This window comes from Corylus avellana, chromosome ca2 (assembly GCF_901000735.1).
Source record: "Corylus avellana chromosome ca2, CavTom2PMs-1.0".
NCBI classification, from domain to species: Eukaryota; Viridiplantae; Streptophyta; class Magnoliopsida; order Fagales; family Betulaceae; genus Corylus; species Corylus avellana.
The window spans coordinates 24,316,679-24,340,336 of record NC_081542.1 but is presented as its reverse complement, the minus strand read 5'-3'; the positions used below and the strand labels follow the sequence as shown (position 1 = coordinate 24,340,336).

The 23,658-nt window shown below is 38.1% G+C and overlaps 2 protein-coding genes across 2 annotated transcripts; both read left to right on the top strand.

Moving 5' to 3' along the window:
* Positions 1–9,947: 9,947 nt before the first annotated feature.
* On the top strand, positions 9,948–11,841 carry LOC132169392 (uncharacterized). Its single transcript, XM_059580429.1, has 3 exons — positions 9,948–10,556; positions 10,641–10,822; positions 10,941–11,841. Exons 1-3 carry the CDS (start codon positions 9,948–9,950, stop codon positions 11,839–11,841), a joined length of 1,692 nt encoding a protein of 563 aa, XP_059436412.1.
* A 972-nt stretch (positions 11,842–12,813) lies between these two features.
* LOC132169391 (uncharacterized) lies at positions 12,814–14,175 on the top strand. The gene is made up of 2 exons (XM_059580428.1): positions 12,814–13,377; positions 13,477–14,175. Exons 1-2 carry the CDS (start codon positions 12,814–12,816, stop codon positions 14,173–14,175), a joined length of 1,263 nt encoding a protein of 420 aa, XP_059436411.1.
* The last annotated feature ends 9,483 nt before the right edge of the window (positions 14,176–23,658 follow it).

The window sequence follows — 23,658 nt, the reverse complement described above, 5'->3', positions numbered from 1 at the left end:
TAGAGGCTTGACATGGAAATAAGACCTCCGACCTCCGAATATTAGCTTCAAAGCAGGAAATTTTTTCAGCCAACTGGCATGCTTCCTTGTATAACCATTCTCCCACTAACAGATATTTCTGCAGTGCTTTAGATCTTGCAATGCCAGCAGATGAATCCAATAGGTCTTTTACGATTGAAGAAATCTCGTCATTCTTAAAACATATTGACACTTTGTTATCAAGCACAGGCTCTGCTTCTAATTTTTCAACAGCAGAAATGCTCTGGCATTCCATCTCCTTTTCCAAAAAGGCAACCAACTTCTTAAAACTGAAGATAAATGGAACTAATATCTGGTAAGTACACAATTTAAATGGACAAACAAACATAAGAAAAATGCTTGTAAAACGTTGGGCTGGAATCACAATAAAAGAGTAACCAATGAGAGATAAATTCAACTGCAAAGAATACATTATGGAAGATCTTGACAACCATGAAACACAAAGTCCTTACACAAATACATAGTACCACAAAATACAAGTGGTCACCAAAGAACCAATCAATCTATAAAATTCTGTATAACTCCCTGGTGAATTGCTAACAAGAATCGTCCAAACAAGCCCAATATATCACTTCAGTTACAATTGGTACAATTGGCATGGTTTAAGTATCTCAGATACAACTTGACAACAATCAATAAAGTCAATATTATATAAGTTAAAAATTGGAAAGGGTCACACATCGGGTAATTCTATTCATCACCCTCTTTGGTGAATGGAGATTGGTTGGGAAACTACACCACATAGGCATGGGGGGAGGGGGACGTGATGTATCACATTACTCACCAGACGTTACTTAACCCACACTTTGGAATGGTCAAACGAGAGGGGGGTGGGGAGCGGGGGAGAAAAAAAAAATAGAATAGACAAATAGGTGTGCGATCTCTTTTTTGGGTAACTTTTTTTTTTTACTTTTTTTTTTACTTTTTTTCAGATAAGTGAAGGCTAGGAAATTCATTGACCTACTCATTGAATAATAAAGATATAGACATAAACCCATTACATATCCAGTACATTACTCATTTTCTTGACTAACATAATAAGCTAAAGCCATCTTCACTTTCTATGCTAATAGTTTCTTTGTTCTCTATTTATCCAACCCAATTACATGATGGTTCAAAATGAGAAATAGTTATCAATCCAAAGGTTTCTCATAATTAATCATTGCAATTAATTATTTGGACGTTTTTCGTTTCTTTAGATAAGCAGATATTGCTATTGAAAGATACACGTAATAAGGGATCCACTATGTATCCTTTAGTTTGTACAACATGCTAGCAGTATCAATCAGTCCATCATGACATACTGGGAATGTTTTTACCAGCCCATTTCACAGCTGGGACATCTATCACGATTAATCGTAATATGATTTATTTGCAACAACCTGCTTTGGGTGTTCAATTTATTTGAATAGGATGATGCCTTAAAGTCAACTGGAAGAAGAGGTGGACTACTGCTTCTTTTGAGCTCTTTGGTTGATCATGGCAGAGTTATTAAAATAAGACTGACTACATAATGTTAGTGCATGGAAATTCCTTAGCATACTTGCAGCAAATGAAAAGGATCATTTTATTTGGTTTGTTCAGTCGTTCATAAACACGTGATAAGAGTATGAAAAATAAGAATCATACTTGTAATCAGGAACATTCTTTTAAAAAGTTTTGTTAACAACCTTTTCTCTTTTCATAGCTCATACACTTTGAGGTACCTTAAGTAATTAGGAAAAAGAAATTACGAAAAGCAAGAAATATACCAATCATAATAGTGATGCAACTTCCTGCTTGGGAATCGCAGAGCTTGCATGTAAATGTGTGCTAGTGAACTCCATTGCTGCTGAGAAAACTCAAATTGAATGTATTTGTCCCACAAAGTATGGTATGTGTAATCTTTCCCAACGAAGGACATGCCCCTTTGAAACAATCTAGTAGAAAAAATGAGGAAACCATCATTGTCTTCGAATGGCTATATACGTCTCATTAATCAAGAAGATCCAATGTATTGACAAGTACAGCATGATGAGGAGAATAACATTTCAATTGCAAAACATGCAATTACTTAAAAGTAAAAATAATAACACACAATAAACAAAGAAGCACACTTATATATTGTGCTTTGATTAGTAGATATTGTTTAAACCATTGTACAACAGGAGAAAAGATTACATAGACATTAGGTTATATATAATGCTGTCTTATTACTACTTTTTAGTGATAGCATCAAGTGAAACTGGCAACGGTCATTACCCTAAACTCACCGAAAGAAAACCCTAACATGATTTAAGTTTCTATCCTGCCAGGCCTACAATAAGTACAAATATAGCATCAAAACATTAAATAAGGGTTGTCAATACATTGAAAGGGGTGGCATTTGCAACATGCTGCCTAATCTCTTGAAAATGTTTTTATTTGACCGAACTTTGTAGAGGAAAGCTTGAAAATCTGGAGAGGCTTCATTCTTAAAGCCCACAAATGATACCGAACATGATTGTGAACTTTGGTTGAATAATAATAATAATAAAAAATAATAAAAAAATAAAAACCCTTTAATAATGATTAGGAAGAAACATATTAATTAGAATCCTTTCCAATTTCTTGGTTGAAGAGTGAAGTAGCATGGTTAAGCTTCCTAGATTATATTCATATAACTGAGAACTCCAAGAACATCAATAATGCATGTCGCACAGTATATACAGCTAGCAGTTCTTATGGAAGCTAACTCAAGTCTCCTGATTATTGAGATTACCTATGAATATCAGATGGATCCTCAAAAACTGATATACTGAAGCTACAGAAATCAACCCACACACCAACGGAGTACGGTGATGATTGTACAGCTCGTTCAAAGATTTCAACAACCTTGTCAACAGTGCATAAGCGTGTCTTATGCTCAGTGTACTTCCTCCAGTATCCATGGCATAAGGGAAACTCAGACAAGGAGTCATAAACTAAGCATATTTTTTGAATGTCATCCTGCAGTAGTTGCAAAAAATATCTCATTTGCAGTCAGCTAAGAACTAATCTAGGAGCAGCAAGAATCAATAATTAATAGTAACTGAAGCAATAGCAGTAAAGTTGAAAGAGTAATCAAAATGTACCCACTAGAGCCAAGTCATCCTAATAGAGTTGTATCTTTAGAAGAGTAGGTGCACACGATGTGCAAAAGAACTCTACCCCTCAAGGTGCGTAAACAGAGAAGACACAGAATTGATCTCGTGCAAGTATAGGAGTGTCATTTCTGTCAAAAGCTTGCCTATTCCTCTCCATCCACATAGTTCCAATCAAACACAGAGATAATGTTATAAGAATCTTGTCTCTATTCTCCAAATATCTCAACCCATTAGTTTTGTTAGAGACCTTGGCATCACCTGATGCACAGCAAACAATATAAAAGTCAACTGCCACATCTCACTTGTTACCGAATATTTGAAACGGGAAATAGTCCATCAGTTTGTCAGATCTTATGCACATGCAATTCATAATGAAGGAATCTATATTCATCAAAATTTTCAACCGTAAGGATGGCATGACGTACAACACTTTCTTCTTCTATTTTTTTTTTTTTTTTTTTTGACAAGAAAGTTGAGTTTATTAAAAAAGAAGAGCATCTTCAAATACACCTGATGTATATGCAAGAGGCCCTCCTAAAAGAACTACCCTCTAAGATTTAATGAATAAAGAATTTCCAAAAGGAAAAAATATGGAAGACAACTTAGAAAACTTAAAAAATAGGCGTTTATTAATCAAATTAATCAAATTAATTGACATGATCGTGATGAATTTAGTTGCAGAGGCAAATGAAAAATCTACACCTATCTATATGGCTATATTTGCCTTTTAGGTGGCATTCAACAGAGCTCTAACCCTCCCACAAGCTCGTTCAACTTTCTTTCTTCTTGTACTTGTTGGAGTTTAAGGTTGTTTTGTGTATTCACCCTTTCAATTTTTTTTTTGTTTTTTGCTTTTTTTTTTTTTTTTTTTAATTTTTTTATAAGTAGATCTGAAACTTTGAAAGTGTGGGATTAACTTCTTCCTATTTGGCTCACAATTGCTGATAAAAACTTGTCTCAAATCTTGTGATTTGAACATCTCCCTCCTTGATTTTCTAGTTTTGTTGTTTCTTTTTGTTTTCATTTTCTTTTGATTCAAACCACCCAAATTAAAACCAAGTATTGGTTGGTAGTTACTCTTTTATCAGCATGAGGGATGGGGCACTTGTATAATTGAAGCCCATCTTTTTTTTTTTTTTTGAAGGCATGAAATGAAATAAGGCTTCCTCATGGTTCATTAATTAGAAATAATGGACTATTGTATTGGTGTTTAGTGTAAGTATTTTACAAAGATTCTCAACCATTCTAGAATTACTAGCATGCATTTCTGTCTTAATTGTGTCAAATCTATTAAATTAACGCCTGTCCTTAAAATATATGATACCCATTTAATAGACCGATTTTTTTTTTTTTTTTTTTATTTTATTTTATTTCAAATGTTTCCCATGGGAGAGAAAAATCAAATCTTGTGAGAGACACATGGGCGGGAGATAGCCTAGGGGGGGATTGGGATCTGAAGCGAGCCGGTCCTCTTCACACAAGGGCAAAATTGTCCAAAATATTTTTTTAGACAATTTTGCCCCTATAATAACAAAGACCTGATCCAGCCTCCCATTTGGACCGAGAGATCCAAATGTGTTGGTAGGGGGGCATTGTCCACGAAAGTAAAGAAATGTGAGGTGGAATATGTGGTGCTTTAGGCCAAACTATTAAAGGCGTTTGATTTGCAAAATAGATATCTGAAATTGAATGACTGTCATTCTATTAGAATACCTATTCTTTTTTTCTACTAGAATACTTATTTCGCAAATTAAACGGGTTCTAAAAGTATAATAATCATTTTTAATGATTCTCACCCAAAGAATAAATGTGGTGTCTTGTAGCGTTAAATGGTGTAGCGGTAGCCCACAAAATCACACCTGCCGGCTGCCAGTAGCCCAGGTCAATCAATTTTTAAATTAATGAATTCTTGTTTTTTTTTAAAAAAAAACTATATATTATAATTTTTATCCTATTTTATTGATGTAAAATAAAGGATTAGTAAAATAAGATAAAAATAAAAATAAAAATAAAAGTGTAATATATAATAATATTACTAAAAAGAAGTCAAAAGGGTTATTAATATTATCATGTTAGCAAAAAAAAAAAAAAAAAGTTGTGATAGGTGGCATTGTTCTTTCTTTGTAAGCATTTGGAAAATGCAATTAATCAATCAATGATATCTTGGAATAAGAAAATTTTCATATGGGCTCAACGGGAAAAAAAAGGATGGGCTCATTTTATGACCCAGGCCAATTTTTCCTTAAATGTTCGACCCTCAATGAGTGTCAAATCTCAAATTCCAACCCCAAAATAGAATCCAATTTCTTCTAGAATTATGCACATCAATTACATGTTTTTTTTTTTTGGTTAAAATAATTCTAGTTTTACAAACCTAATTATATATGGTGGAGTCATGAGAACCACTAGATTTCAGATATTACCATTTTTGTTTTACTAAACAAAGAACAACTTTACAATTTTAGATACACAACTTTACATTTTTGTTTTACTAAACAAAGAACAACTTGACCGTACAAAGATTACAACAAATAACAAACGAATTTGTAAAAAACATAAATGCTGTCTTGTGATGGTAGCCGCAAAGTAGGGACTTCACCAGAGACAACAGAAGACGAGAGACACATGATGGCATCGTGGATAATTTTACTCTTAGAGAATCTAAGAACCACAACAACAACTAAAAGACCTCTCTTAACCACAATAACGTAAACAATAGTGAAGCCAACATTGAAACATACTTAATTTGAGCACTAAAAAAAATAACAAAACAACAAGAAAACTAAAAATATACACAAAAACAGCAGCATCGGTGGACGACGGGGTAGAGGAAGGCAACAAGGACGAGATTGGCAAGCGGAGTGGGTGAGCCACGCGCCCACAGCGGATGCCGGGATGCAACATATGGCTTTAGGAGACCGGTGGGAGGTGGCGGAGTGGATGAAATCCTTCCTCATGCGCCGGTGCGTGTGACACATGTGCCTATGAGTAAGATCTACTCGCAGACGCATGGTGACCGAATGAAAGTAGAGAGGCTGAGGAGCTTGGTGGTGAGGCACATGCACGGATGAGGTTTCCTGAAATAGACATATTTGATTTTTGAAAAATTAAAACCAAAAATTTCAATGGAAGGATGGGCGAAGACGAAGTTGGTGGAGGAGGTGGTGGTTAGGCGATCAAAGCTAGAGGATGTGACGACGGAGTTGTTAAACAAGGATAAAACATCAAAGGCATTGGATAGGGTCTTTGAGGAGATGAAAGACCCTCCTCAGAGGCAAGAACTAGAGGGAGAAAGAGGAAGAGGGGAGTAAGGGGGGAGGGAGTTGATTGTTTATGTTTTTCTTAAGAAAGAGAGCGTTTTGGAGTAGTCGGTTGCTTCTATGATCTTATCAAAAATAACAAAGCTTATGAATAGTTAGTAAAGAGAAAAGAGAGAGGCAATCTTCACTGTTTATTAGTCAGAATTTGACGTTGCCTGAACTAGATCGCGTATTAGGTTTGAATAGAGGCGTGACACATTTAATTAAATAAGTTAGATCCCTTTACCCTAATTGCTTAAGAGTGGCTTAACATGCAAAATATTTAATTAAAATAAGATCTAAACTGATGAAGTCAGGGTTCAAACTTAGGACTTCTGACTTTGATACTATGCATGTTAAATCATCACTTATCTCAAAAATATAATCTAATTAATAACATTTAATCAATATTTTAACACACAATTATAACAATAATAATAAACAAAAACATCTTTCTTCATTTATCTCACAACGTTCTTGTTTCAATCATGGATTATTTCTTACAACGTGAAGAAATTTCTTCATTATTGTTCCTCTCATATGTTGAATGGAAGATTATTCTATAATTCCCTAGTGGGTTCTCAAGAGAGACTAGAGGGGAGATCATGGATTCCTAAACTACCCATTGTTGTGTTCAGGAGCAGGTGGAGGATTGGAAGCCTCTCTTAGCATCCCATATTTCACATCATGTCGTTTAACGCTTAGATCAGGCTTCGGCTCGAAGGAAACTTCTTTTTCTTTCCCATGCCCATCTGTTGTTGCAACAAGCTTTTTGGCGTCTGCAGGAAAAGTAGCAACGACAAGTAGCACAAGGGCCACCAAAAGCAATTTTTGACGCCCTATTTCCATCTCGATTTTTCTCTTTGATTTTCTCATTCCCATGGGCCCTTTAAATGAAAACTAGCTATCCCTATTTAAGGAATGATTTGAATTTCAATGGTTGTCATGTTCTTTTGACTATCAATTGTAAATAATATATAGTTGAAGAGATAAATCAGGACATGCATAATATAAAAATAGAATATTATGAACTAAAATGAAGGAATTTGTTACAAATGTGCCATCTAAATGCAATCAACTCATTATTATCTCATAATTATCATAATGATAACATGTTAGTATAAACCAATCATTGGATTAGTTCTTATTAAAAAAAAAAGAATCAAACAATTTCTTCTAGAATTATGCACATCAATTACATGTTTTTTTTTTTTTGTTAAAATAATTCTATTTTTGCAAACCTAATTCTATATGGTGGAGTCATGAGAACCACTAGATTTCAGATATTACCATTTTTGTTTTACTAAACAAATTAAGAACAACATTACAATTCTCTAGTTTTAAAACTAGAACACTTGCAGAAAATCATCTGCAACACAACTAGTGCAGAAAAAATGCAGAACCCACAAACCAATCCCAACCCAAAACCACAAACCTGCAGTGTCAAAAAACTACAAGTTACAAATCTGCAAAATCATAGCAGAGAAACAAGCCACAGATAAACTCACATTACAACAGAGGGAAAGGTAAATTTTGCATGGTCAACCACTTTCAGAATGGGGATTTAGAATTTGTGAAACCCAAAAAGGCACACACTATTGAGAAGCATTTCTGGGCATAAAGATGTAAAAATTGAAATTGGAACTATCTTGGTGCAAAAATTAATTATGATGTCAAAAGAGGACTGAGCCAATATGTGGCTTGCAATTGCAAACAAACAAATTAATTGGGGTGCTTGAAGAGTAGAATGACATCATAGTCAGTGAAATTATTAGCTAACTCAGAGAGAAAAGGCCTGGAATTTGAACAAATCACTGGGGAAGAAGCCCTAAGATGAATGGCATCCCAAAAAACCACAATCAATTAGAACAAACCAGATTATCAATACTATTTATTATTCTTCAAAGCTATGAGATGATCATAAGGAAGCTATGAGATTATAAAATGGTTAAATATATTCATTTTAACCTATGATACAAATTAAGAACTATATATATATATATATATATATATATATATATATATCATTTGATGTACTTATGTAATAATAATATATAATATAACAATATTGATTTTTTACTGGACACTTTGTGATCAATGAATATTGTTATCAAATTCATTTACTAAGGAACATGTGGATACATAGCATTAATTGTTATCAAATTATTTGAGATAAATTTATTTATCTCAAAGAAATTATATATATATATATATATATATATATATATATATATATATATATATATATTTGATTTTCCATATAACACTGAAAAATAACATTTACTATCCATAAAAAATTTTCCTTTTTTTTATTTTTTTTTTTGACACCACAAAATCACTTTCCCACAACATACCAGATCGAGCTTACTATTGGAATTGAAACACATCTTCATAAATACAAATTTACATTATTGTTATTATAATATCAAAACCATTTGTCGAAATTTCCACATGTATGTGGTAAAAGACTAAAACTGATCACTTATAGCCTTTTCTTTCTTAGCTAGTGTAAGAGTACGTTCAGTTAAGATTGAAAGCCTTAACCCATTTCTTATTTGTATCATAGCTAGGCACAATGATACAAATTAGAAATGTTAATTTTTTATTAATTTAAATCTAACTGCCCGTTTATATATATATATATATATATATATATATATATATATATATTAATTTGGATGTGACTTGGAGGCTTATTCTTAGACAAATTAAATGGTATTGTTGGGTCATGGATCAACCCATTCAATATTCAATAACCTTCAGGCCCAGTTTGAGAAAGCCCAAGACCTAAATACGAGACTCATGAATCCGAGACCTATGTCCGAGGCCCAGTAATTAAGCTGAGTCCCTCGCATCCGAGGCTATTAATGCCGAGACTCTCAAAGCCGAGACCATGAAGTCCGAGATTAACTCAGGACATGTAAATCTCGGCTTAAGGGATAACTCAGGTGTCCTAGAAACTATTGCTGGTGGTAGATAAATAATCTTGTTGTTTACTAAGGCACCGGACCAATCTACGATTCAAATCCTCTATATATCAATAAAGATACGCCAGCAACCGAGTCCCACTCGGTCCCCTGATCTCGAGCCACTAAAATCGCAGAATGACTAACAAACATTATCTGTCATTCAAATGGTTCTTCAGCTAATATCAAGGGATAAGATTCCTGATTATGTGGGAAATCAAATTTTCTCATTGCCTATAAATACAAGTCATATTATCGAAGCAAAGGTAATCACAACTCTTGTTATCTAAACTTCGTAGTTGTTGACAATATTCCCTTTCTTTCTCATCCTGACTTAGGCATCAGAGTGTTCCCGCCGGCTCACCCCCGGTCACTTTGATCCTTCTCTTTTCTTTGTTGTGCAGTCAAACAGTTCATTCGTGTGTTGGTCAATTCAAGCTCGGCAGGCGTGCCACGTCATCATTTGGAAAAACTGTGTATGAACAGTTTGGCGCCGTCTGTGGAAACTTTGATTCTCATCAGTTCTTTACTAATCCAAAATGGTGACTACCCGTTCCTCTGCTGCAGCCTCCAATGCACCACCACCATCTGATCTAGCCGAATTCATGAAGCAAATGTCTGAATCCATGAAGGCTCTAAAAAAGCAGAATGAAGACCTGGCTGTAAGGCTCACAGCCGCTGAGGGCCGTAATAGCCAGAGGGACCAAGAGCGAGCAAGAAGGCGCGAAGAACGGCGTGAGAGGGAAAGACGAAGGGAAATTCGTGATGGGAAGCGAACTGCAGGTTCACATTGCGATGAGGAAGCAAGTTCAGTCCAAGCTAGCCATCATACTACTGTCCAGAATGAGGAACATCGTGAGCAGCAGAACCCAGAGAGGTCTCAGCATACTAGGCCTCGAAGGGAGCAATTTCAGGGGCGAAATGAGACCCAGATGAGTGCTGACATGGAAGACCTCAAAAAGAAGTATGAAGAGCTAACTCGCAAGTTGGCTGCAAAGGATGAAAAAACCCCTGTTGCGGGGTTTATGGATAACACCGACCTGCCTTTCATTGATCGAGTGTTAAATTTCCCTTTACCTGAAAACTTCAAGATGCCTCGCGTTAAGGAGTTTAATGGTAGTGGCGACCCTTCTGAACATATGGAAAGCGTCTGTGTTCACTTTTCCCTTCATAGGATTCCAGATGAAATAGCATGCAGAATCTTTCCTCTCACTTTGTAAGGAGTTGCTCAGGACTGGTTTGCCAGATTGCCTGCCAAGTCAATAGACAGTTTCAAAGAACTTGGAAGTCTCTTTTTAAGCCAATTCCTGGCTACCAAGAAGAGGAGGAAGCACTCGGCTTGCTTACTGTCATTGCGTCAAGGGAAGGAAGAAAGCCTGAAAGATTTCATGCATAGGTTCAATAAAGAAAAATTGTTAGTGGATAACCCAGGGGATCAAACAGTATTATCTGCATTATGGCATGGAGTCAGGCCAAATGGGCTTCTAATGGCCGATGTATTAAAGAGTTCGACAGAAATAACTCTTCCCGAGTTTAACGCCAGAAGACAAGGAGAAGGAGGACGCCAAGAAGGAAGAGGATGCCAAAAAGGAGCCACTTATAGCATTTGCTCCAAAGGAAGGAATGTTTCAGAAGAGAATAGTAAAAAAGGCTGTACCATCAGTCCCAAAGACAGAACCCCGGCGGCGTGAAGATCGAAGGTTCACACCTTTGAATACCAGGGTCAACGACGTGTTTATGGAGATCAGAAGAGACCCAGCTTTCAGGTGGCCGAATAAGTTGCGAGGTGATCCGAGGAAGCGGGACCGGACAAAGTTCTGCGAGTACCATAATGATCACGGGCATTTGACGGAAGACTGTATAACCTTACGACTGGAAATCGAACCTTTCATTAGAAATGGAAGGCTGGTAAGATTCCTTGCAGGAGAAAGGAGCCGAGACGCGGTACACCAGCAGCCCCTTCTGTTAGATGCAAACCGAGCTGAAGGTGGACGAGAGCCGAGACGTGATCGGGATGATGGTCCTAGAGAAGATCCGAGAGCCCCTCAGGATCAAGGAGTAGTAGGCGAGATCCACACCATCGCTGGAGGAATAGCTGGTGGAGGACAGTCTAATTCGGCCAGGAAAGCCCACGCTAGGAAGACACAGGCCGAGGAAGTCTTTATAGTACAGAGACCGTCCAAAGTCGCAAGAAAGGATTCAATGACCCTTTTTTTCTCTGAAGAAGATGCTAGGGGGGTAATCCAGCCGCATGATTATCCACTAGTTGTAACAGTAACAGTGGCCAATCATATGATCCACAGAATTTTGGTGGACAATGGAAGCTCGGCCAATGTGCTGTACTGGCCAGTTTTTAAGCAAATGGGTATCAATCGTGATAGGATCACACCATTTAGCTCTCCCCTGGTTGGATTTGCAGGAGAGCAGGTCTAGCCGATTGGTCTTATTTCACTCCCTATAACCGCAGGGACAGCACCTAAGCAGAAAACTATGATGGTAGATTTCCTGGTTATTGACCGACCAGGTGCCTACAATGCCATTATCGGTAGACCTGCTTTGAATAAGTTGAAGGCTGTAACTTCAACATACCATTTGATGATGAAGTTTCCGACGGAAGAAGGAGTCGGAGAAGTGAAGGGAGATCAGACCCAGGCGAGAAGATGTTACAACACGTCTCTCAAGAGGGTCTCAGATCCGACTCCTATTGTAATTGGTACAGTAGGTGGTAATAACAGGGATGACCCAAAGGGAGAGCCAACTGAACCTTTGGAGGATGTGGTAGTAAGCGGAGACAGGACTTTGAAAATTGGGACACAGCTCAGTCCCAGAATCAGAGACGACCTCATCATCTTCCTGAGAGAGAATTTAGAAGTTTTTGCATGGACTTATGAAGATATGCCAGGAATTGATCCTGAAGACATCCTCCACCAGCTAAATGTGGATCCAAGTGTAAAACCGGTGAAGCAAAAAAGAAGAAAATTCGCTCCTAAACGGAATGTGGCCATAGCAGAAGAGGTAGAGAAACTTCTCAAGGCTCGTTTCATCGAAGAAGTATATTATCCCGATTGGTTGGCCAATGTAGTATTGGTCAAAAAGGCCAATGGGAAGTGGAGGATGTGTGTGGATTTCACTGACCTTAATAAAGCTTGCCCAAAAGACAGTTTTTCATTACCTCGCATTGATGCATTGGTGGACTCAACAGCTGGATATGGCTTACTCAGCTTCATGGACGCCTTCTCTGGTTACAAGCAGATATACATGCATCCAGAAGACCGTGAGAAAACTGCGTTCATAATTGACCGAGGCCTGTACTGTTATAAAGTCATGCCTTTTGATTTGAAGAATGCAGGGGCAACATACCAGAGGTTGGTAAACAAGATGTTCCGAGGCTAGGTCGGACACAATATGGAAATATACGTCGATGACATGCTAGTCAAGAGTGTGCTGCCGCAGGACCATGTAACCAACTTGCGAGAGACGTTTGCAACCTTGAAGAAATATGGGATGAAGTTGAATCCCTCAAAGTGTGCGTTTGGAGTTGCATCAGGGAAATTCCTCGGTTACATGGTGTCGAGCCGAAGAATAGAAGCTAACCCTGAAAAGATACAAGCTGTCTTAGATATGCAGTCTCCGAAAAATTTGAAGCTGCTCCAGCAGTTGATAGGAAGGATAGCGGCACTAAATCGGTTCATTTCGCGATCAACCGATAAGTGTCTTCCGTTTTTCAAAGTCTTGCGAAAGGCCTTTGAATGGACGAACGAATGTGAAGAAGCCTTTGGACAGCTAAAGAGGTATCTAGCAACCTCGCCTTTGCTAAGTCAAACGATACCTGGAGAAATATTGTATTTGTATTTAGCTGTGTCTCCCACGGCTGTGAGTGCAGCATTAGTCCGAGAAGAGGAAGGAGTTCAAAAACCTGTATATTTTATTAGCAGAGCTCTGCGAGGTGCAGAAGAAAGATATCCTCAGGTGAAAAAATTGGCTTTCGCGTTGGTTATAGCATCCAGGAAGCTTTGACCTTACTTCCAAGCTCACACTATCAGGGTGTTGACTGAATACCCTTTAAAGAAAGAACTAAGAAAGCTAGATCTGTGGGGAAGATTAGCTAACTGGGCTATTGAGCTGGGAGAATTCGATATTGAGTTTCTCCCTCGGAATTCTCTCAAGGGCCAGGCACTGGCTGATTTTCTAGCACAATTTACTAATTTGCCAGACATCACCAGCTGGCCAAGTGATGAGACCTGGGTAATTTACGTAGATGGATCATCTACAAAGAAGCATGGTGGAGCCGGGGTAGTAATGATTACTCCCGATGGGGAAGAATTATGTAGTTCATTAAAGTTGAAGTTCAAGACCACAAATAACGAGGCCGAGTACGAGGCAGTCTTGGCAGGACTCGGTTTAGCTCTTGAAATGGGAGCCAAATTTGTAGAAATACGAAGTGACTCTCAAGTCATTGTAGGGCACATCCGAGGGGAATTTGAAGCCAAGGGAGACAAGATGAAGTTATACTTATCCAAAGTGCAGGATTTGCAAGCTTTATTCAATAAGTTTAGCATTGTGAAAATTCTGAGGCCAGAAAATGAGAGAGCGGACCAGTTGACCCGAATAGCCTCAATAGCCAGTAAAGAGATTGAAGCCGAGACTCCTATCCAAATTCTTCCACAGTCATCAGTTACCGAGACGGTGTTGGTCTCGACATCCGAGAACATACCTAATTGGCAACTAGAAATTGTGGAATACCTGGAAAAAGGAGTACTTCCCTAAGATAAAAAGCTTGCTATCCGGTTGAAGATAAGAGCAGAAAGATTTACAATGGTAAATGGAATCCTTTACAAGAGGGGTTTCACGTTGCCACTTTTAAAGTGCGTTTCAAAAAAGGAAGGAGATTATATCCTCAAAGAAATCCATGAAGGGATTTGTGGAAGCCATTCTGGAGCCAGAATATTGGCACATAAAGCAGTCCGAGCGGGTTTCTATTGGCCCAACATGAATCGGGACTCGGCGAATATGGTCAGGAATTGTGACAAGTGCCAGCGATTCGCTAATGTCACTCATCAACCACCTGAAGACCTGAGTGCAATCTCTTCACCTTGGCCCTTCTCCCAATGGGGGGTAGATATAGTAGGACCATTGCCTCGAAGCAGGGGAGGTGTACGGTTCGCGGTTGTTGCTATAGACTATTTCACCAAGTGGGCAAAGGTTGAAGCCTTAGTGAATATCACAGCCAAAGCAATAGAACGATTCTTATGGAAGAACATCATATGCCAATATGGCATTCCCCATGCTTTTATCACAGATAATGGCAAGCAGTTTGACTGCTACTCATTCCGAGCCTGGTGTGCCCAGTTGCGAATAAGGAACTATTACTCGTCTCCAGGCAAATGGGTAGGTAGAGGCCACCAACAAAACAATTTTCAAAATCTTAAAGAAGAAGCTGGATGATCGGAAAGGAAACTGGGCAGAAGATCTTCCAGAAGTATTATGGGCATACCGAACGACCAAAAGAATTCCAACCGAAGAGACACCATATGCCTTAGCATTCGGAACTGAGGCAGTCATTCCAGCCGAGGTAGGCTCAGGCAGCTATCACATAGAAACCTTCCAATCCGAGACTAATAACGAAGGGTTACAGCTGCACTTGGACTTGTTACAAGAGAAGCGGGATCAAGCCCAGGTGGCTATGGCAGCATATCAGGCAAGTGTGACTCGATATTTCAATAAAAAGGTCAAGCCTCGGAGCTTCAAAGTTGGAGATATGGTTCTACGTAAAGCTACTTTGGCGACTAAGGACCCAGCTGAGGGAAAGCTGGCTCCTAATTGGGAAGGGCCTTATAGAGTGATTGAGTGCAAAAGAGCAGAAGCATACCACCTGGAAGAGTCCAAAGGTAAGGTTCTTCCGAGGCCTTGGAATACTGAGCACCTTAAAAAGTACTATGTCTAAATGCTACGATATGTAGTTTGTTTGTCATTTCATTACTTTATTTCAATGAATAAAAGTATCTCGGAGTTATGCAGCATATAAGGTTCATATGTACAAGTTAAATAATTTTATTAATCTCGGAGAAGACGGCTGAAAAGGTGCTTCCGAGCATGATGCAACCAAAATGAGCATTCTCTTAACGTAACCCAAACTCAGAAACCTCAAAGAACTCTCCGAGACCGAACTCGGAGTAGCATAACTATGAGAAAGTCTGAAGATAAAAAAAAAAAACCATAATCCAACTCTCCGAGATTTAACTCGGAGTAGGAATCCAACTCTCCAAGATTTAACTCGGAGTAGGAATCAAATTCTCCGAGATTTGACTTGGAGTATAAATCAAACCTTCCGAGACCTAACTCGGAGTAGAAATCCGACTCTCCGAGACTTGATTCGTGGGAGCAATCAAACTCCACGAGGCTTAACTAGTGGTAGCATAACTAAGGCTAAACCAAAATCTCCAAGACATAACTCGGAGAAATATAGTTATAAGCTTCTTTTAACTTAGGCAACAAACAAATATCAGAAAGTTGTTACTTCAAGATTCATACACACGCAAAAAACTCGTTTCGTTAAGGAACTTGAGGTATATACAAAAAGTTGTCAAATAGTATTACATTATTTTGCCTTAGGGGCAGAAGCAGGATTAACGTCGGGAGCCTCAGCAGATACGGACTCGGCAGAATCGGCCTCGGATCGGGTGTCATCAGGATCAGACTCGACACCTTGGCAATGTTGATATGAGAAGGGATCGAAGAAAAATTCTTTTATCCCTACTACATCAGGCATTTGTTCTTGGCCTAGGTTTACCAGTTGAGCCATAGCTGCATCTGAACAAGGGATATCCTCGATCTTCACCCTGTCGAGATCTATTTTCCGAGTTGAGCCCTTAGCCCATGCTCGAAAGGTTTCAAAACCGAGAATGAGCCCGTCGGCCTAGGCAGAATTTCGAACCCATGAGGCAAAAGATAACTAACGCAAATAATTTGCAGCACAGCTTTTAGCCTCCTTCAGCTGAGCCCTCACCTGAATATATTTGCCTTTGAAGAACTTTAGTTTCTCCTCGGCAATCACCTTAGCTTCATTCGTTTTCACCACCAAGTTTTTCTGGTCCAGGATTTCAGCCTGAGCCAATTCTAGCTGATCTGAGACCCCCGTGTGCGCTTCTCCCAACTAGTTTAGGTCTTCTTTTATAATGGAATTGTCCTCCTGGAGTCGGTTTATTTCCACTCGAAGACCCTCAATCTCAACTGCCAACTCTGTGGCCTTGGATTCAGCCCTCGCACGAGCCGCGACCGCCTCGGAAGTCTCGGCCTCCATTATTGACTGTTGTCAGCCCGAGAGCAGCAGCTCTTCGTCTTGCTTAGACACTACCTCCTTTAGCCTAGCATTTTCGACTTCCAGATCAGTAACTAAACCTTGGAGGGTGTTAGTCTTAGTGGCCGAGTCATTAGCTACCTTCCGGAAGTAGTAGTACAAAACCAACGATCTCATAATACCCTGAGAAAAGGATTTTGTCAGTACATGTATGTATAAAAAAAAAAAAGAAAGAGAAAGGTAATACATTTACAGTAAGTTGGAAAAAAATCATCTGCTCTGTCATGCCTTGAGCAGAGATATCACGCTCCATTATAAGGCTCTCGTGCGGAATTAAATCCACCAAGGCCAAGAAAGGGTTACCCTTCAGGTTACCACTAAAGTCTGCCAGACGTCCGCCGACAGTCCAATCCACTCTCTGAGGTCTTATTAGCGAGACAGAAGAGGATGAGGTCTCGGCAGCAGACTCCCTCTCTTTAGCCGAGGCCTTCTCGGCAACCTTCCCGACAGTCGTAGGAGTCGGCGTCTGAGCCTTAGTAGATATAGGATCATGGGCTTCCGGGTCAGCCTCGTCAATAGGGGAAAGAGGTCAAGATCCTTCGACAATTGCAGTAGGCCCCTCGGTCCTCTCACATACCATCTCTACGGAGCTATCTGAATGCTCCACCAACTCTATATCATCCAAAATATGTTGGATATTGGAGCCCAGGGGTTGGAGCAAAAGAGATTCGATGGGGATTGCAGTCCTGGCCTCAACACCGTCCGAGGCCAAGGGAGTGGCATTTAATGGGCGTGCTGGGACAGGTTCGTTTGCCAGAAAGGCCTCAACTTCTGCAACTGGTTTCACCACAGGCCCAGGAGCAGCCTTTCGCCTAGCAGCCAGCAAGCTGGCCAACTGATCCTGCACCTTCATTTCTGCCGCTTTTACCAGCTTCTTCTTCTTAGGTTGAGGAGCCTCGGGTTTGTCAGATTCCTCGGGCTCATCGACCAAGCACAGAGCCCTAGCTGCCCGAGGAGGAGGGTTGAGTTTTTTGGCCCTCGTGTCCATTTTTAACGGCCCCGTGGTTCGGAATTGCGGAGCAGCAGGTGGGTTCACTCTCCCACTTATCCTCAAGGCCCCACCTATTCGGAGTGGTAGATTCTTCTACTTAGGTGACTCGATTAGTTTGCCTTTACCTTTATCGAGTCTAGCCTTCTTCGGGGTAGCCCCCCGGGTATTAGCAGCTGGAGGATCTGAGACGACAAGCTTTGGGTCTCGGATGATCACAGAAGCAAGTCTCTTTTTGCCTCCGCCAACACCTCCATCTACTGCAACGAGGCCTCTCCCCTCCAAGGCCGTACTCATTAGCAGCGAATAACTCAGCAGACTCTCATGTTTTTGAGTCCACCGTAAAACATCGTTCACATGCTGCTGTTCGTTGTCGATGAGGGTTGGCTCTTTAGAAGCATTCCCAGCAAGAACACTGGTTTCCCGAGGCACTCTTGGACCTTGGGCAACTTCAGTAGGATGAAATTCCCATTGGCCCGTTGCAAAAAAGTATTTTCCCTTCCACGCGTGGTTGCTGGAGTACTTTCCGTCTACATGGACGAATTTTCCCCGTCGTGACTGAAAGTTGTATAAGCCATCGCACTTCGGGTTCTTCTGGAGCCGATATACCCATAAAAATTCTCGGGCAGTGAGGTGATGTCCCGGTCCGAGCGCCAAAGGGCACAGTAGCACGCAGGCATAAATAAGCCTCCAGGTGTTGGGCACGATCTGGTGCGGGGCCAGGTTCAAATAGCTCAGCAGCTCTCGTATTATTGGTGGAAAGGGTAGTCGGAAACCGCCACGAAACATAGTCTCGTACAAACAAACTTCATGAGCGTCGGAACGCACTATAGCACCTACCCGTTCGTCATCGAATCGCAACTTCACAGATTTGGGAATAAAACATTCCTCCCGGATTCTTGCTTCATCGGCTTTAGTCAATAATGGCCGCCAGCAAGCTGGATAGGTGTTGCCTCCGAGACCGTCAAAGCCTGATCCCTCATCTCTAGACATGATATGCGAAAAAGAAGAAAGAAGGCTTTCAAGAAACAGAGAAGAAACAAAAAGTTAGAGCTCGACTAGAAGATAGGAAGAATAAAGAAGACCATCACGTTTTAATAGCATTGCCTCGGTAACCTGCGCATTAAATGCGCTACAAGGAGCAGGTCTCAGTAAGCGACACGTGGACGTTCTTCATGACCAAGTTCAATGCACCGACAGAGTCTCGGAATACCAATCGACATCTACAGTTGACGAGTGACACTGTCTCGGAATACCAACCGACGCCGCCTGAAAATTTAAAATTCAAATTTTCCCTCCGAAATTTGAAATTCAAACTTTTCAAAATTTGAAATTCAAAGTTTTCGCCTTGGCTGTCCGAGACGAGGCTCGGAGGATTATTGGTCGTCTCGAAGTTCCTCCCAAACTACAGGTCTCTGGGGATAGACCCATTCCATCTAGACATGAAATTTCCATGGTTTTGCAAAACATCGAAATTGGGGGGTAACTGTTGGGTCACGGATCAGCCCATTCAATATTCAATAACCTTCAGGCCCAGTTTGAGAAAGCCCAAGACCTAAATACGAGACTCATGAATCCGAGACCTATGTCCGAGGCCCAGTAAGTTGAGTCCCTCGCATTCGAGGCTATTAATGTCGAGACTCTCAAAGCCGAGACCATGAAGTCCGAGATTTACATGTCCTGAGTTAATCTAAACTTGTTATCTAAACTTCGTAGTTGTTGACAATATCCCCTTTCTTTCTCATCCTGACTTAGGCATCGGAGTGTTCCCGCCGGCTCACCCCCGGTCACTTTGATCCTTCTCTTTTCTTTGTTGTGCAGTCAAACAGTTCATTCGTGTGTTGGTCAATTCAAGCTCGGCAGGCATGCCACGTCATCATTTGGAAAAATTGTGTATCAACAGGTATAATTTACACATGCAACCCTGTCATATATGTTGATGTACAAGACCTGGTTTCTGAGGTAATGAGGGCGAAAACTTCAGCTGATCGATTTTGCCACCCCCCACCCACCTACAGACCTACTCCTAACATGCCCATCGTACATGCACAAAGAGATGAAAGGGCTTCTTTTTCTATTTCTTATTAATGACTTTCTGGAAAACCAATTAAAAATTAGATATTATTTAGTGTTTTAATGCATGGAAGCTCTAGTGTTTTCTTTTTTCTTTTTCTTTTTTATTTTAAGTTTTTTAATTGTTTTAATATTTTAAGTTTTTTGATTATTAGTTTTTTATTTTTTTAATTTCTAAATAGTTTATTATTATTATTTTTTTAAAAAGCATACTTTTTCACTTCACAAAACTGCACCGTTTTTATCCAAACGGTACAGTTTTGGATAACTTCAGCCATAGAAGCCAAATCATGCTTTTTAATACTTGGTTTTCTTCTCTAACATTTTTTTTAACAAAAAAAAGAAAAGAAAAGAAAGAAATAATGTAGATTTTTTTAATAATTTTAATAGAATAATTACTTATTTGGCATAGAGTGTAGATCAGCATGCATTGTATTATTAAATAATTTTTAAACTTGCTTTTATGTCAAAATCAAATTGGTTTCTCGCCCCGTTCTCAATGCTAATAAGCATTGATTTCAGATCAAAATAGTCAAGTGTAATTGTTTAGGGTTGGGTATTAGATGCCTATGAACATAGATTTTAATGATTTTTATGAAATTTCAAGCAACCTATCTCGGGGGTGTGATGATAAGAAAAAACTATGTGCAAAGGTTTACGATTGTGTTTGTGTTTGTGTATGAGTCTTTTTTTTTTTTTTTTCTCATTTTCAACAATTTTGTTTCAAAATCCAACTGAGATTGAGTCTGAATTTAATACATTGTTTCATAGTCATATCAGCCTTTTAGTAATTATCAGTAAAATAATGGTGGTTGGTTTTAAACATGAGAAATATTACTTAAACCTATAATGGAAGCGGAGCCACATGGCACATGAATATGAAATGATTTGTTGTTTATTACTTCAATTTTCTTTTTTAACATAACTTCCACACCAAAAAAAAAAAAAAAAAAAAAAAAACCCCAAAATTTCACCAAATTTCCCAAACCTTTGCTGGATTACATTTAAAAGGAATGGTCATCTTTTTATGTATATTTTTTAATTTTTTCAAATCTATGAAATGTTTATTATCCCCCATTTGAATATTGAAAAGACATTGCAGTCAAATAAGAAACCTTTGACAGCTTTTTATTTTTTAATATATTTAAATATGTCTGTAATACGGTAATATACACACGACAATTTCCGTGACACACACATGACAATTTGTTTTGTACTACCTTTTTAACATACGGATTCTCAAAAGTTGTCCACTGGTTTGACACGGCCATAAGATTACTTTTCGGTGGTTTCCATCCAATTTTGCCCTTCTCATAAATGGGCAAATCACAAAATTCCTTAAAAAAAAAAGGAGGATATTTTTGCACTTTTCACTATGATATGCCAAATAACTCCTCTTTCTCTCACTTCCATTTCCCACCAATCATACCATTACCAATCCACATTTCTGGCCCCACTCCCACACGGCCACACCCACTAACGGACCAATACATGCCTTTAATTAATCCTGTGTTTAATTAATCCCCCATGCATGCAAAACTTTCGTAAAACAAAGTAATTAAACAAATAGCATTAATTAATCTTAGTAAAATTTTCCTTGCCCATGCTAATTCAATGATCGATAGGGAGATGTGAGGGGCTGGTGGATGTTACTGTCTCCTTTGATGTGAATTTATTTATTTATTTATTTATTTTAAATAAGATTGAAATCAATTTGATTTTGAGGTATAAGAATGTGTTGTTTATAAAAAGTTTGATAAAGTGAACAAATTATTTTAAATAAATAAATAAATAAGAAATAAAATAGTCATTTATTAATCAAATTAATTGACATGATATTGATGAATTTAGTAGTAGAGGCAAATGAAAAATCTACGCCTATATTTGTCTTTTTTAAGTGGCATTCAACAAAGCTCTAATCTCCAACAAGCTCGTTCAACTTTCCTTTTTCTTGTACTCGTTCGCGTTCAAGTTCGTTTCGAGTACTAACCCTTTAAAGTGATTTGAAATCTTTTTTGTTTTTGTTTTTTGTTTTTTGTTTTTTGTGTTTTTTTTTTTTTTTTGATAAGTAGATATGAAACTTTGAAAGTGAGGGATTAATTTCTTCCTAATTGGCTCACAATTGTTGGTAAAAGCTTGTTTAAGATGTTATGATTTGAACATCTCCCTTGTTGACGATTTTCTAGTTTTGTTGTTTGTTTTTGTTTTCATTTTCCTTTGATTTAAACCACCCAAATTAAAACCAAGTATTGGTTGGTAGTTACTCTTTTATCAGCATGAGGGATGGGGCACTTGTTTAATTGAAGCCCATCTTTATTTATTTATTATTATTTTTTTTTTTGAAGGCATGAAATGAAATAAGGCTTCCTCATGGTTCATTGATTAGAACTAATGGACTATATATGGTATTAGTGTTTAGTGTAAGTATTTTACAAAGATTCTCAACAATTCTAGAGTTACTGGCAAGCATTTTTGTCTTAATTATGTCATAATTGGTTTTTAAACCATGAGGAAGACATTATATATGACAAAAAGAACAATAAGGAGGAATGTATAATTTAAGTAAACTATGATAATTTAAGACAAAAAGGAAAACAACATATATATCTCTATACAGCTTGCTGTTAACAAAAATATAACTTGGTACGTTGATTCACTGATGCCTCCCTCAGATATAATGCAAAATTTGGTTGAGGTGTTAAGATCACTTGTGCATATATATAAATGAAGGATTATTTATTTATTTATTTTCTTTTTCTAATTTAAATAAAGGAATTTGAATGGAAAGAAATGAGAGGAAAATATATAATTAATGCTATATATTTAAACTCTCATCCGTACCCTTGAATAAACTTTTACTAAAAAACTAAAAAAATTCAAAGGGCTGATGGATATGGCCGTTGGATCATTACAACTTTTGACAGAAATGATGATGACCGTACACGATGCCTGAGAAACAAAGAGAAATGAAGGAAAATTTTGGTTTTACTTGGAGACCAAGAAAAAAAATTTGTGGTCCCAACTATGCAAATCGAACATTCTTGTCTACGTATGATGCAAGGAGTCATAGTTTTTAATTTTATCCTTTAAAGTAATTATTAATTATCTCTTTTTGGTTTTTCCACTTTCTGAATGTTTTGATTAGCTACTCATGATTTTATTCAATCTAATTAAATCAATAAACATAGGATTAGGACGGCCATTGATCTACTTTAATTTAATTAAATTGCATCCATCGTATGATGAGTTTGAGTCATCTTAATTTCTAATGTAATTAATATGCCTAACAATAGTTCCTGTTAAACATGTGTCTAACAAACTTTTAAATAATTTTTAAACTTATGTTTATGTCAAAATCAAATTGATGAAAGGAAAAGATTATTTTCCCTCAAATAATTTCATCCAATATATATATACGCGCATATATTTGTACAATTTCAAAGGGGAAAGCCACCATTTGAATTGTACAAGCAATGGCAGCATCAAGTCAACAAATCATGATCAAATTGTTATCAGTCGCTCCCCCATGTGTTAGAAGATAAAACACTAATGCCTCGTTTGGTTCGCAGAATGTCTAGTCCATTGGAAAAGGATTAATTACTACTGAGAATAGAAGAGTGTGGAATAGATTAGCTATTCATATTCCTTTGTTTGGTTGTAACGCTGGAATAGACTAGCTAATCTTTTATTCCTTCGTTTGGTATAATGCAATATGTTGGTGAATAGAAACATATTGTGATCAAATTTCTTAAAATACCTTTATAATACAAATACAATTTATATTATTAAGGACTTTCATTCTTTTTTTTTTTTTTTTTTTTTAAACATAAAA